Source organism: Megascapheus bottae, chromosome 4 (assembly GCF_031878675.1).
Source record: "Megascapheus bottae isolate mThoBot1 chromosome 4, mThoBot2.hap1, whole genome shotgun sequence".
Lineage (NCBI taxonomy): Eukaryota > Metazoa > Chordata > Mammalia > Rodentia > Geomyidae > Megascapheus > Megascapheus bottae.
This window is the reverse complement of record NC_143512.1, coordinates 41,444,541-41,459,365: the sequence shown is the minus strand read 5'-3', so window position 1 is coordinate 41,459,365 and position 14,825 is coordinate 41,444,541. Positions and strand designations below refer to the sequence as shown.

The window sequence follows — 14,825 nt, the reverse complement described above, 5'->3', positions numbered from 1 at the left end:
AAGAATTAAATGCAAAGAGGACAGTACTGTAACCCTTCCTTAATGATAGTCTTACTTCCTCCTCCATAAACGGGTAGTCAACTAAGTTCTTTGATTAGTGGACTAAGCTCTGAGTAAAAAGAGGCCATGAAAGGAGCCATGAAAATGAAAACTTTGGGTCTCTGAAGGCATAGGAAATTCTTCAACACATTTAGTTTTTTTTGTTGTTTTTTGTTTTTTGGGTTTTTTTTTTGCCAGTCCTGGGCTTGAGCTCAGGGCCTGAGCACTGTCCTTGGACTTTCTCAAGGCTAGAGCTCTACCACTTGAGCCTCAGCACTACTTCTGGCTTTTTTTTATGTATGTGGTACTGAGGAATCGAACCTGGGTCTTTGTACAGGCTAGGCAAGCACGCAACCACTAGGCCAAACTCCTGGCCCCTAACACATTTAGTTTTTGGAAAGACATGTTAAGGGAAAAACCTAACATCGGCAAAAAATTTAAAAAATAAAAACGAAAATTTAAAAAATAAAAACGAAATCTCTTACCTGTGCACAGATCTGATGCATGACGTGGCCAAACTCATGAAAGTAAGTCCTCACCTCGTCATGTCTCAGGAGTGCGGGCCGACTGGCTGCTGGCTGTGAGAAGTTCACCACAAGGGCGGCCACAGACATCATACGGCTGCCATCAGGGAGAAGGCAGCCAGGCTGGAGACCAAAGCAGGCTGCGTGATTGTATTTTCCTTCCCTGAGAGGACACAGCAAGGAGAAATGATGATTCTTTTTCAGCAACAATATCGACATGGCCTCTCTCAGTCATTAAGTCATATTTGACATCAAACACACTGTAACATTTAATTTGCTTTTTAGAAAAAGTAAAAATAAGAACTAAGCAAACAGTAACCCTTCCTATCAGTTTGGTGAGTTCTATCTCCAAAGTTTCTTTTGTTGAAAAAAAAAATCTTAACATAAAAAGAATGCACACAATACCCAGGTAAAAACTGAATTTCAAACCAGTTTAAACTTTCCTATATTTAATTTTTTATTGCTATTGAAAAGGTGATGTGGGCCGGGAGTTTGGTCTAGTGGTTAAAGTGCTTGCCTACCATGCATGGAGACCCGGGTTCGATTCCTCGGTACCACATACATAGAAAAAAAGCTGGAAGTGGTGCTGAGGCTCAAGTGGTAGAGCTCTAGCTTTGAGAAAGTCCAAGGACAGTGCTCAGGCCCTGAGCTCAAGCCCAGAACTGGCAAAAAAAAAAAAGAAAAAAAAAAAAAAAGAAAAAGGTGATGTGCAGAGAAGTTACATAAATCAGGTAGAGTACATTTCTTTTCTTTCTTTTTTTTTTTTGATTTGTCAACATTTATTGAGCACTGTTTCTGGGCTAGGCACAGAGCCAGGCATTGATATAACAACCATTGCAACCAAGTCTCTCAAGGAGCTCACAGTCTAATGGTAAACTACTGAGTAAACTGAGGCACAGAGTGGTAAATGACTGACCCACTGAGGTAGAAAGAGCTAGGTGCTTGCAAATTTGGGACAAGAACTGGACAGAGGGTAGGAGGCAATTCACAAGAAGAGGACCCTTCTGCTGGAGGAGCGAGGCTGCACACACACACATTCCAAAATCTGTGGGCAAAAAGCTTCACCTTGTGCCCAACTGCACCATGATTGAAATTCACTGAATTAATCTGTTCCCTTGGGACATTTCTCTATTGGCCCTAAAAGTGTCAGGACAGGCCACCGCATTACTGAGACACAGTAACTCGCAGGCAGCTGGAAATCAAGAAGGATCAGATCTCAATTGCAGCACAGAAGCCACACAAATATTTGGATGAAATCCATGGACTTAAAGGTACCAGCACACTAAGAGTACATTTCTTTTGGACAATGTCACCCCACCTAGTTCTTCTTTTCAATCCCCATTCACAACTTATATAGTTCATTTTCAACACAGTGTCTAGTAGCACTGCTATTTGGTAACTTTTTTTTTTCCCTGCCAGGGCCTTGAATTTAGGGCCTGGGCACTGTCCTTGGGCTTTCTCAAGGCTAGCATTCTTACCACTTGAGCCAGTTCCGGCTTTTCTATGTATGTGATACTGAGGAATCAAATCCAGGGCTTCATGCATGTGAGGTAAGACCACTAGACCACATTCCCCGCCCCCTTTTTTTGTCGGTCCTGTGGCTTGAACTCAGGGCCAGGGACCTGTCCTTTGAGGGACACTTTTGCTCAAGGCTAGTGCTCTGCCACTTGAGCCACAGTGCCATTTCTGGCTTTTTCTGACAATGTGGTACCAAGGAATCAAACCTAGGGCTTCATCCATTCTAGGCAAGCACTCTACCACTAGACTATGCTCCAAGTCCGACTATTTAAAAATTTTTTTAAATTATTATCTGTGTGTAAGTATAGTGCTAAGAAAGGGAACCCTAGCTTTCAACATGCTGGGCTAGCACTCTACCATTGAGCTATATCTCTAGACTTGTCCAATTCATTTTCATGAGTAAATTTAAAATAAAAGACACATACTAGGTTCCTACCCTGTTCACATTAGAATCAATAAAAAACTAAACCCAGAAGGAAAGTTTTTCATTTAATTCAGGAAGGAAGACTCAGTACTCACAATTGTTTACTTAAAAACAAAACAAAGACAGGATCAATCTTTTAAGACTTTTGGTTTATCTAGGAAAAGATATAAATTATACTAGAAAGTCATTTATTTTGGGGATACATGGTATAAGTGATAATCTCCACAAAAGTGATATGATACTATATAATAGTCTAGGATTATACTTCCTTTATTTCCCCTTTAGATAACTAAACAGGTCATTTAGCTTTGGGCTGGATAATCTGAAAATGGCAACTTCTCTGAACCTATCACCTGACACTGAAGGGCAATCAGGCAACTCTGATCTAAGATGGGTCTTTTAGGAGAGGGGAAGGAAGCATACATACACATACACACACACACACACACACACACACACACACACACACACACACACACACATGTATGTCACTCTTGACATATTTATCTATCTACATTTACATGTGTATGTATATATGTATGTATGTATGTATGTATGTATGTATGTATGTATGTATGTATTTAAAACCCAAAATAGATACTGAAGGCATCAGTAAGAAGGGAGTTTACCAAGTTGCTCAAGGCTGATGGTGGGGTTGGAGAAGCATGAGGCAGTAAACAGGGAAAATGTGCATCCAATTCTAGGCTGGCTTTCAATACCTCATTGATACACAAAATATGAAAGGCAGGGTGAACAAAATCTGTGAAGGACAGCTGCTATGTAAGAGCTTAAAGTGTGCTTAGATGCTTTTTATTTGTCTTCTATAGAATGGAAGACTCACTCACATCCCGCCCTCTCCCCTAAGGGTAATACCCCTATTGTTCTTGCAACTTTGGAGAAAACACATTGTGATCTGGGGAAGGAAAAGAGAGAAAAAGCCTGTAGTTGCTAGAGGAGGGGCAGAGCTAAGGACTAACCTGAGGGAGGGTAAGGTAGGTCATGGAAAAGGCCCCATTCCTAAGACACAATGACACAGCCCATTCTCACACAGAATTTGCATGCCTTAAACACGCTAACAGGCATCCAGTAACATATTAGTAGTCCACGGCTGGGAAGAGCAAGAGCTACCACAGAGACTTGTTCAGAGTCAGAGAACAAAGAAAAAGACTAAACTAAGAGCAGAAACTGAGCAGAACTCTGAAGATCAGTTCATATCCTAAACAACAGAAGAGTCTGTAGCTTGTAGCTCACTAAATTTAACCACAGCAGCAGATCTCTCACCCATCTGATTATCAAATGAATTAAAAGTCTCACATTAAAAGTCTAACATAAAAACGTCTAACATAAGCAAAAGTGATCATTTTTAGGCACACAGCCCTTTACCTCAGTCTTTACTGTCCTATGCAAATGTCTGGATTATTTTTTGGTATTGTAATGTATAAAGGGCTTACAGTTTTATTTGCCAGATAGTAGGTGCAATACTTCTCAGACATGGATACCCCTTCTCATGCTTTTGTCCCCATATCCCCTCCCACCTCCTCCCAATCATCTTGTCTTGCCCCCTTCCCTTTCCTATTTCAAATAAACAAACATATATACAATATGCCAGGTAACAATGTCACATACTGTAACAATATGAGATTAACCAAAGGGCAACAAATGTCTAGCTTTATGTGAGGGACATAAAGATGTAAGGAGCAACAACAAATGGTCAAGAAGCAAAATAAGCAAGGTGACCAGGTTCAGATATGACAAAAATGCTGACACTAAAATAGTATTTACAACAACCAATACTCCTATGCTATTTTTTTTTTACTTTTTTTTTTTTTTTGCCATTCCTGGGTGTTGAACTCAGGCCTGAGCACTGTTCTTGGGCTTTGTCAAGGCTAGAGCTCTACCACTTGAGCCATAACACTATTTCTGGCTTTTTTTTCTATGTATGTGGTACCAAGGAATAGAACCCAGGTCTTCGTGCATGCTAGGCAAGCACTCTACCACTAGGCTAAACTCCCGGCCCTCCTACGCTAAAAGTTTTAAAGGAAACCGAGCACAGTGGTTCACACCTGTAATTCTAACTACTCAGGAGGCTGAGATCTGAGGATCAAGGCTCAAAGCCAGCCCGGGCACAAAAGGACCTGAGATTCTTATCTCCAATTAACTTCTAGAAAATGGCAAGTGAGGCTTAGTTCAAGGGTAGGGTGGTAGCCTTGAGCTGAAGAGCTCAGGGACAAGGTCCAGGTCCAGGGGTAGGGTGCTAGCCTTGAGCTGAAAATCTGAGGAACAGAATCCAAAACGAGTTCAAGCCCCATCACACACACACACACACACACACATAATAATAATAATAATAATAAAAGGTCTAAAGGAGAAGTAGATGCTCTGTATGGACAGACTGATAATTTAGGCAGCATTAGAAACTTTAAGAAACAAATCTAGATTAAAAGGCTAGGAATGAAAAACACAGTAGAAGATGCAGAATGTCTTCGACATAGCCCAGAAAAAAAAATCACTAAATCAAAAGAGAATAGAAATTATGTTCTTTGGTTGGACATGGAGCTTAGTGATATAGATATGCCTGAGTAAGGACCTCAAACTACTTAAAGAAAAATTATCCTTAAGCTGGGTGCTAGTGGCTCACACCTGTAATCAAAGCTACTCAGGGGCTCATATCCAAGGATTATGGTTCGAAGCTGGCCTGGGTAGGAAAGGCCATGAGACTTTATCTCCAATTAACCACCAGAAACCTGTAAGTGGTGCTATGGCTCAAAGTGGTAGAGCACTACCTTTCAGCAAAATGAACCTAGAGATAGTGTCCAGGCCTGGAGTTCAAGCTACAGCATTGGCAATAAGTGAATGAATGAATAAATAATCCTCTCTGGGCCCTGGTGGCTCATCCTGTAATCTCAGCGACTTAGGAGGCTGATCATAGTTTGATCTCAGCAATAAAGCCTGTGAGACTCTTATCTCCGTTTAACCAAAAAAGCCAGAAGTAGAACTGTGGCTCAAGTGGTAGAGCACCAACCTTGAAGGAAAAAGCTAAGGGATCAACTTCAATGAAGTAATTCAGACTCAGAAAAATATTGCATGTGTACTCTCATCTGTGGATTTCTTTTCCTTAAGAAAAAAAAAGAAATATATATGGAACTATTTGGAGAAAGAACCACTGACAAACAAGTGAGAAGGAGAAAAAAATGGCAAGGGAGAACAACACAATCCAAGTATATTGTATACATGAATGAAAAGGTTATAATGGAACACAGTAAACACTTCGCATGAGCCTGTAATCTTAGTTACTTGGAAGGTTGAGATTAGGAAGATCAAGGTTTGGGTCAGCCTGAGCAGAAAAGTTCACAAGACTCATATTTCCTCAGAAGGAAGTTGGAGATAGTAACATAAAAGTGTGATTGAAGAAATGATAGGAAGCCTAAAGTTGGCTCACTGTGGCATAAAGGCATGCTACAGTGAGATGCTGTTGCAAAAAGGTGAAACTCAACTGGTAAAGTGCCAACCCAGCAAGCATGAGGCCTTGGGCAAAAAAAAAAAAACAAAAAACTTAAAAGGAAGGGGAACAAGGAAGAGTAATTCAAGTGTATAAATACACAAGGACTCCCCCACACACACATACACTGCATATTTCATATATACTAATAAAATATACCCAAAATGCAGGTAAGGAAACTGTATTCCTTTACCAGAAACTATACATGGGAACACGTAAAGGAGGCATTTTAAACTGAGCAGGGGTCCCTTCTAACACCATGGTCCTCAGTACCTTGGATAGAGGTCCAAATAGAACTGTCCCAACACTTCTCCCGTAGCTTTATCCTTCACAGTGTAAAGTGTAACACTTTCATTCCAAACGTGAGCATCTGTCACTTGCTCAAATGAAAGTCCCAACAGCTCCTGGTAAATATTCAGCAAGCCTTCTGTGACCACCTCAATGGGGAAGTATTCCTTGAGGAACTCTTGATCTATGCAGTACTTGAGTTCCTCCGTCTGAGTCATGTAGTAGGGCAGATCCCAGGCATTGATTTTCCCATCATATTCAAAATCTTTCTCTTCACATTCTTTTTTTTTTAAATTCAAAATAAACTCTCGTTCTGCCTCACCCAACGGTTTTAATTTCTGGCTTAAATCATCTGTGAGGGAAGTAGAAAGAGTTATTGATCTGGCCTTGGATCAACCTCAGAGTATGCACAAATTATATAATACATATTTATGGGGCATTTGTTAAAAGTCTTAAGTGATTCACACGCACACAAACAACACATATATTTAAGTGTGGTCATTAAGAAAGCAGTGGAGTAAATTTTGAGCTAATGGCTGATTATAGCACACTATTAATTTTGTATAGCTTATATTAGTGAAAAATATCAACAGACTAAATATTTTGATGAATTGTTCAAAGTGAATTGAGTATGGAAGAGGTTAACAAGCAAAGTAAAAAATCATAATGTAATCAACTCTAATTAGAGGTGATTATATCAAAAATTAGTACTTTCACCAAGACTAAATTTTTCAGCCATCTTTTGCTAAGAAGCCTAAGTGACAATTGGAATAATTACTTGGATTGAGAGGGGAATGGGAAAAGAATGGCAGAGAACCAGTCACTCAATATTACAGACAAGAACCATGGCTTTGAAAAGATTCATAAAAGTAACTTCAAATAGATGTGAATATATATATATATATATATATATATATATATATATATATATAAAGTGATAGTTTTTGTTTTGTCTTGTTTTTTTTTTCTCTTTTGGTGCCAGTGCTAGAGCTTGAACTCAGGGCCTAGGTGCTGTCCCTTAGCTTTTTTGCTCAAGGCTGATAGTCTACCACTTGAGTCCCAGATCCACTTCTAGCTTTTTGGTAGATAACTGGAGATAAGTCTCATGGATTTTCTGCCTCAGGCTGGCTATACACTTCAATCCTCAGATCTCAGCCTCCTGAGTAGATAGGATTACAGGTGTAAGCTCCCAGTGCCTGTTTTTAAATCCTAGTTCAGATACATATATATACATATACATATATGTATAAATTTAAAAAATTTTTGTCCGTGTTGGGGCTTGAACTCTGGGTCTGGGGGTTGTCTTCAAGCTCTTCAGCTCAAGGCTACTGCCCTACCCCTGGAGCCACAGTGCTACTTCTAGTTTTCTAGTGGTTAATTGGAGATAAGAGTCTCACAGACTTTAGTGCCCCAGCTGGCTTTGAACCATTATCCTCAGATCTCAGCCTCCAGCATAGCTAGAATTACAGGCATGAGCCACTACTTCTGGCTTGTATATTGTTTTATACTACTTTTAAATACCATCAAGTGATTTCTGGAGGACAAAGTGTAGGATTTTTGTTAATACATATCCTGCTTTGGGCTGGAGTGTGGCCTGGCGGTAAAGTGCTTGCCTAGCATGCACGAAGACCAGGGTTCAATTCCTTGGCACCAAATACACAGAAAAAAGCTGGAAGTGGTACTGTGGTTCCAGTGGTAGCCTTGAAGAAAGCCCAAGGACAGTGCTCAGGTCTTTAGTTCAAGCCCCAGGACTGGCAAAAAAGAAAAAAAAGATATATAAACATACACACATACATATATATATATATATGTGTGTGTGTGTGTGTGTGTATGTGTGTACATATATATATATATATCCTGCTTCTATTTACATCATCTAGGTAAGCTTATTTCATAAAAATTCATAAGGAGACATTCTATAACTACCAAATATCTAGTGCCAGTGAATAAAGGTAATGGAATAGGCTAACACCCTGTTAGGACCCATGATGTCATATGAGGAATCAGTGTAAATATCCCCAACAATCACCACCAGCATAGTGGGGCACATGCTTGTAATCCCAGAACAAAGGAATCTGAAGAATTTTAGGTTCAAGGCTATCTTGGAGTACACAGAAAGACCCTATCTGAACCAAAAAAACAAAGACACACACACACACACACACACACACACACAAGAAAAATATAATATAGAATAAATGGAAGACTACAGTAATAATACAATAATAGAAGAGCCAATTCAGACTAACACAATAGGTAGTCAATAGATTTATCTCGAATGAATTTAGAGGAGAGTGATCTCAAGGATGTTGTTGTGACAGTCATAGGGAATAGTCACAGGAAACAAAGAGATAGAAACTATAAATCTATTAGCAAAAGAACTAACCTAGAAAGGCTGTCACATGGCTTGTGCTCTTGGCAGTGTTCAGTTCTAGGACAAAGTCAGCGTGAGTGTTGTACCCGAGCAGTTTGGCCACCTGGGCCCGCAATGGGAGTAGCTGTTGAAGAATTACTGTGTTTTCCTAGCAAGCAACAAGGAAAGCAAGTCATTAGTTGGGAACAAGCACTAATACATTGTTACATTTTTTAGGTGTGTAAAACTTCAATGTTTTCAGAACACCTTAACTATAATGTTAAGAGATTTTTTTTTTCCAGTCCTTGGGACTTGAACTCAGGGCCTGATCACTGACTGTTCTTGGGCTTTCCTCGAGGCTAGTGCTCTACCACTTGAGCCACAACACCACTTCCAGCTTTTTTTATGTATATGGTACCATGGAATAGAACCCAGGTCTTTGTGCATGCTAGGCAAGCACTCTACTACTAGGCTAAAATCCCAGCTTGTATTAAGAGATTTTTATTTATGATCTTATTCCTGAAATAATTCATAAAATTGATGTTTAGAAGGCAGTTGAGGTCAATGAATTTAGAGAACTAATTCAACCTTAGAGGAACTTTATTTATTTATTTATTTATTGCCAGTCCTAGGGTTTGAACTCAGGGCCTGGGCACTGCCCTTGGGCTTTCTCAAAACTAGTGCTCTGCCACTTGGTCCACTTCCAACTTCCAATTTCTTGGACCACTTCTAGGTGTATGTGGCACCTAGAAATCGAACCCAGGGCTTCCTGCATGCTAGGCAAATACTCTACCACTAGACCATGCTCCTGGTCAAGGAAGAATGCATTTTAAGGACTATAGTGATTCCTTTACTGCTTCTCACTGATAGAATCAACTATATTAAATGTTAGTAGTTTAATTTTTTTGATGTGCTTATTGTAGTAAAAAAATATACAATATAAAATTGACCATTTTAATTCGTACCCAGGTATATGGCTATTTATTCTACACACACATATATACACACATTCCAAAATAATGAGGTGGTAGAGATGTAAAGAAATTGGAACCTATGTTTTTTGCAGAAGAGAACATAAAATGGTATATATTCTGTAAAGCACAGTATACAGTAGCACTATTTGTAACATCCAAATGTGAGAAACGACCCAAGTGTTCGTTGACAGATGAATGGATCCATAAATATGACACAGATATACAGTGGATTATAATTTAACCTTTAAAAGAACACTGACTCAGGATACAAGGATGAACCTTTGAGACGTTTATGCTAAATAATATGTGCCAGTTACACAAGAATAGGCCTGAGCACCAATGGAATAGAAGATCCAGAAATGAACCCACAGACCTATAACCACCTAGTATTTGATAAGGGAGCCAAAAACACAGGATAGAAGATAGCTCTTCAACAAATGATGCTGGCAGAATTGGCAGAACTGTACATGCAGCAAGCTGAATCCAGATCCTTATAAATCACCCTGCACTAGAACCAACTCCAAATGGATCAAAGACCTCAACAGACCAGATGCCCTGAAAATATTACAGGAATGGATAGGGGAAACATTAGGGCTCCTTGGCACAGGTCAAAACTTCCTAAAAAGCAAATCATAACAAATCAAACAACAACTAGATGAGATTGTATTAAACTGAGCAGTTTCTGCATGGCAAAGGACATAGCTAACAAAATAAATAGAAAGCTCACAGAATGGAGGGCCTATGAGTTTGGCCTAGTGGTAGAGTGCTTGCCTGGCATACACAAAGACCCAGGCTTGATTCCTTGGTACCACAAACACAGAAAAGTCAGAAGTGGTGCTGTGGTTCAAGTAATAGAGTGCTAGCCTTGAGGAACTCACAAGAATAGTGCTCAGACCCTGAGTTAAAGCCCCAGGACTGGCAAAAAAAAAAAAAAAAGCTCACAGAATGGGAGAAAGTATATACTACCTATGCATCAGACAAGGGCTTCTCAGCTAACATATACTCAGAACTCAAAAAGTTAAACCTTCCAAAAAAAATCCTCAAAGTCACATCCCAATTAATAAATGGGCTAAAGACTTACAGAGACTTCTCCAAAGAAGAAATAAGAATGGACAATAGACACATGAAGAAATATCTGACATCTCTGGCCATAAAAAGAATGTAAATCAAATCAACATTGAGATTCCACTTTACTCCAGTTAGAATGGCCATTATCAAGAAAACTAACAATAACAGCTGCTGGTGGGTATGTGGACAAAAAGGAATGCTACTACACTGTTGGTAGGAATGTAAACTTGTTCAAACACTCTGGTAAACAATATGGAGGTTCCTCAAAAGACTAATACAGACCTTCCCTATGACCCAGCAATCCTATTCCTGGGCATTTACCAAATAACCACAAACCAGGCTCCACTAAAGCCACGAGGACAAGCATTCATTGCAGCATTGTTTACCATATCCAAGATATGGAACCAACCCAGATGGCCCTCAGTGGATCAAAACACGCAATCTATATACACAATGGAATTCTATGCTTCCATCAGAAAGAATGGTATTGCCATATTAGTTGGGAAATGGAAAGACTTGGTAAAAATTATACTAAGTGAAGTAAGACAGACCCAATAATAATAGTAACTCTTCAGGTTCCCTTATTTCCATTTCCTGGTAAACCTGTAACTTACTTCCTAAAAAAAAGTAATTATATTCGCTTTTTTTTTTGGGGGGGGGGGGCGGCAGTGCTAAGGATCAAACCCAAATCTCTTGGCAAGAGATCTAGAGCCAAATTAAATCCCAACCACAGAAATATTTTTTCTCTTATTTGTGCTTTTTGCCAACTTCTATAAAGTTGTTTGGCCTATACCTTGACATATGGAGACTAGAAGCAAGAAAAGGGTTCTGCTATAATAAAAACTAAACAAGGTACCAGAATAGAAGACAAGGACATTAACAGAGAGAGCCAGTTTGCAAGACAGCAAAGATGGAAGGATGGAAAATGCAAGGAAATAACTCTGTTGGGTGAGGTCCTGGGGCTTCAATTGGCTGAAAAAGCCAATTGCTCTAAATTTATAACATGAGGGTCAATAATGGCACAGAATAGTTTGAGATGCTACCTTCCTTCTCTGGTCTACTTTTTCAGAGGGCCCAAAGCAAACTCCATTCATTTGAAGACAAATGAAATGAGCAAAATACAGAGGTCAATGTTTTTGCTTATGTAAGAACTACTATGGACCAAAAGCAGTGTGCAGTTATTTAATCATGCAACTGGTCAGAAGCCAACAGACAGGAAACTTAAAGTTTTAAAGGAGTTTTATTACCAATAATGACATTGGCCTATAAAATCCTGTGACTAACTGATCTGTAAAAGAACCCTCTGACTTCACACTAGTACCCACAGGAATCCTACACGTCAGTAGTTCCCTAAGATACAGTCATGTATAGTGATAGTGAAGATATCTCTGCAGGCAAAATAAGGGTCATAAAGGTGCGACTGATAAAGGAACTCTTGACCTATTTAAGTCCCAAGGGGAGTTTCCTAGAACAAGAATCCTTGTAATTCCTGACCAACAGTTTTTCACAATTGTTATGTGCCCATTATTTTTCTTATTCTTTCCTTTCTAGACGGTAGGTTCATATCCATTCCCCAGAATGACTGTTAGAATTTTTCTGTTCCTATTCTACTCTAAGGTGAATTGAAGGTATGGAAGCTTTAATGTCTTTTAATAGGCTGCTTGATTGTAAGAAGCTATAACTGAGGAGGATTGTGTGTCATTCAGAGCTTGGTTTGAATACCTACCTGGGAACTGACAAATGTTTCTAGGGAAAAAGGGGTGCTCAGAGTTGTATAGATAGTAAGAAGCCTATGATGGAACAGTGAAGTCTATGAATCTAGTTCTAATTCCTTCTCTTTATAATAAAACCCTTTAAGCTGAGCAAATGGTTGCCAACTGAAGCTCACATTTCCTGCTTCCCTTGCAGCTAGACATATCCCTATGATGGAATCTGGGTCCATGGGATAAGAATAGAGCCTACATATGCAATTTCTAGGTCTTGTAAGTAAAGATGTGAGCTTGTTGCTCCATTTCATTCCTTCCTAATGGGCTAGGACATAGTGATCTCCAAAAATAACCTTGGAAGTCACTTGTTGAGGAGGAAGAGATACTTGCTAGTCCTGGACTGCTGATGTAAGGAGAGGAATACAATTTTTAGTTTAATCTATTATAGATTTTTTCTTACTTGAACAGTTTACTTTAGTGGCCATACCAAACAGAGTGCCAATGAATAATAAAAAGCTAAAAAGTCTCAAGATCTGAGGAATTATGAGGCATAGTACATATAGAAATGGGAATACCAGTCTCTGACCTGACTTTAATATTTGCTAAAAAAATAATAAAGCAAGTCATCATGTTGAGTGAGGTAAGTCAAGTCCAAAGGAACAAAAGGCACATGGTATCCTTAATATGTGGATATTAGATCCAAACAGTACAAGAGCAAGGACTCAATATTTGGGTACCCAAGGTTATGTACATGATCTTGGAGACAGAAACATAACTACATAGACATAAAAAATCTATGATGGGATATATATTCTATAGACATAATGTTTTATTATATAGATTAATATGTACATACAAACCCTCAGCTTAATTTTAATTATGCTCTAAAATCTATGTGCCAGTGATTATATATAGAAATTCTCTTCCTGGATACTGTTTAACATTACATTTGAAATATGATGTAAAAATCAATGTTAATAAAACCTTTTTTAATAAAGCAAGTCTTCTAAAATATCATCCATTAAGAACAAAGATAAATATTTCTAGTACCTCTTTGCACCTTGTATTAAAAGCCATTTCCATCTTCCTTCTTGTTTCAGGGATACAACATTTCTTCATGACAGGAAAATAGTGTGGATATTTTAAAGTTACCTTATACTTGTCATCATCTGTCTTTTCTAAAGTGTCAATGAAATCATAGGGAAGACCACCTGCAAAAAATCATTTTCTCATACATCAATTTTTCTATTCACTGTTGGTTCATTTAGAACTGTCATGGTTTCTTTAAGTAGGTCTAGGAACTCGGTAGAGTAACTGAAATTCAAGAAAAATAATAAAAGTGGAGGGTAGCAGTAAGAGGTCCCATGGCTCAGGAAATATTAATTCAAAGTATGACTATGTTTTAGTGGATCTATGAGGATGGTGTTTTGATAGAGTAGAGAAAAATAAGTGAGACAAAGAATCCAGAACTGAGTAAGAAGAGATCAATTTAAGTTATAATATAGGGGACAGTACAGGGTAGAAAAATTGTTAAACAGCTAAAGGATGTCAAACACCAACATAAGTTACCAAAACAGCTAAAGGATGTCAAACACCAACATAAGTTACCAAGAGAAATTATGGGGAAATTAAATGAAATCTCTTCTGGACTGAATCTAGAAATACTATACACTCTTATTAGCCTAAAATCTAATTCTGGCTGTTCTGCTTGTCTATGTTTAGCTGGAGTGATGAGCTTATTTTTTAAAGGATTCTTTGAACTCTGATTTAAGTTTTACATCTGGAAATCACAGCAACCTATGAGATAACATTATTTATCTAACTGACATGAAAATGTAGCAAAATAAAATTTTTACCAAGTTCAGCCTTAGAAAATACAAGGAAGGTATCAGTATAAGCCTCATTGAGGTTTTTGTTGAAGTCAATACATAGCTCACTTATTCTTTTCTTCTTTGATTTGATTTCCTGAAAAACAAAATATGTGCAAAGCATTAGTGGTAAGAAGACATACTCTTTTTTATTGCCAATAGTCAAGTAGATTTTATATGAAGATTGGGTCCTGTTTTTCTTGGCAAGTCATTTCTAGAGACAAGCTTAGCAAGCAAATGTCTCACTTTTAAACAACTTACAGAAAGGCAAACCTACTCATGTATTAGAAAACAAATTAAGGAGTTATAGTAAAAGCAGTATCTAGCATATTGTACACACACAATAGCCACTGAGAGAATAAACAAATACAGTAGCTCATTTCAAATCAGCATATTTCTAATTTTTAATTCAAAATTTAAATTTAGTAATTACTATCTGGTGCCGAAGTAAACAAAGAAAAACTGAAAGCAGTAATGCTTTCAGCACTTTGGAGACAAGGAAGATTCACAGACTCTAATATTTGCACAGTAATAAAGTGGCAGATTGGTGCCGGGAGTTTGGCC

At 38.4% G+C, this 14,825-nt stretch overlaps 1 protein-coding gene across 2 annotated transcripts in view; it reads right to left on the bottom strand.

Moving 5' to 3' along the window:
- The window catches only part of Nln (neurolysin), an 84,815-nt gene that overhangs the window by 28,731 nt on the left and 41,259 nt on the right, over positions 1-14,825 (bottom strand). For both annotated transcript variants that reach the window (XM_090331749.1, XM_090331750.1), the window contains exons 5-9: positions 14,250-14,358; positions 13,444-13,604; positions 8,679-8,814; positions 6,278-6,644; positions 525-726 (exon numbers count right to left, since the gene is read on the bottom strand). In XM_090331749.1, the coding sequence (XP_090187875.1) occupies positions 525-726; positions 6,278-6,644; positions 8,679-8,814; positions 13,444-13,604; positions 14,250-14,358 (975 nt within the window). The remainder of the gene's footprint in view (positions 1-524; positions 727-6,277; positions 6,645-8,678; positions 8,815-13,443; positions 13,605-14,249; positions 14,359-14,825) is intronic.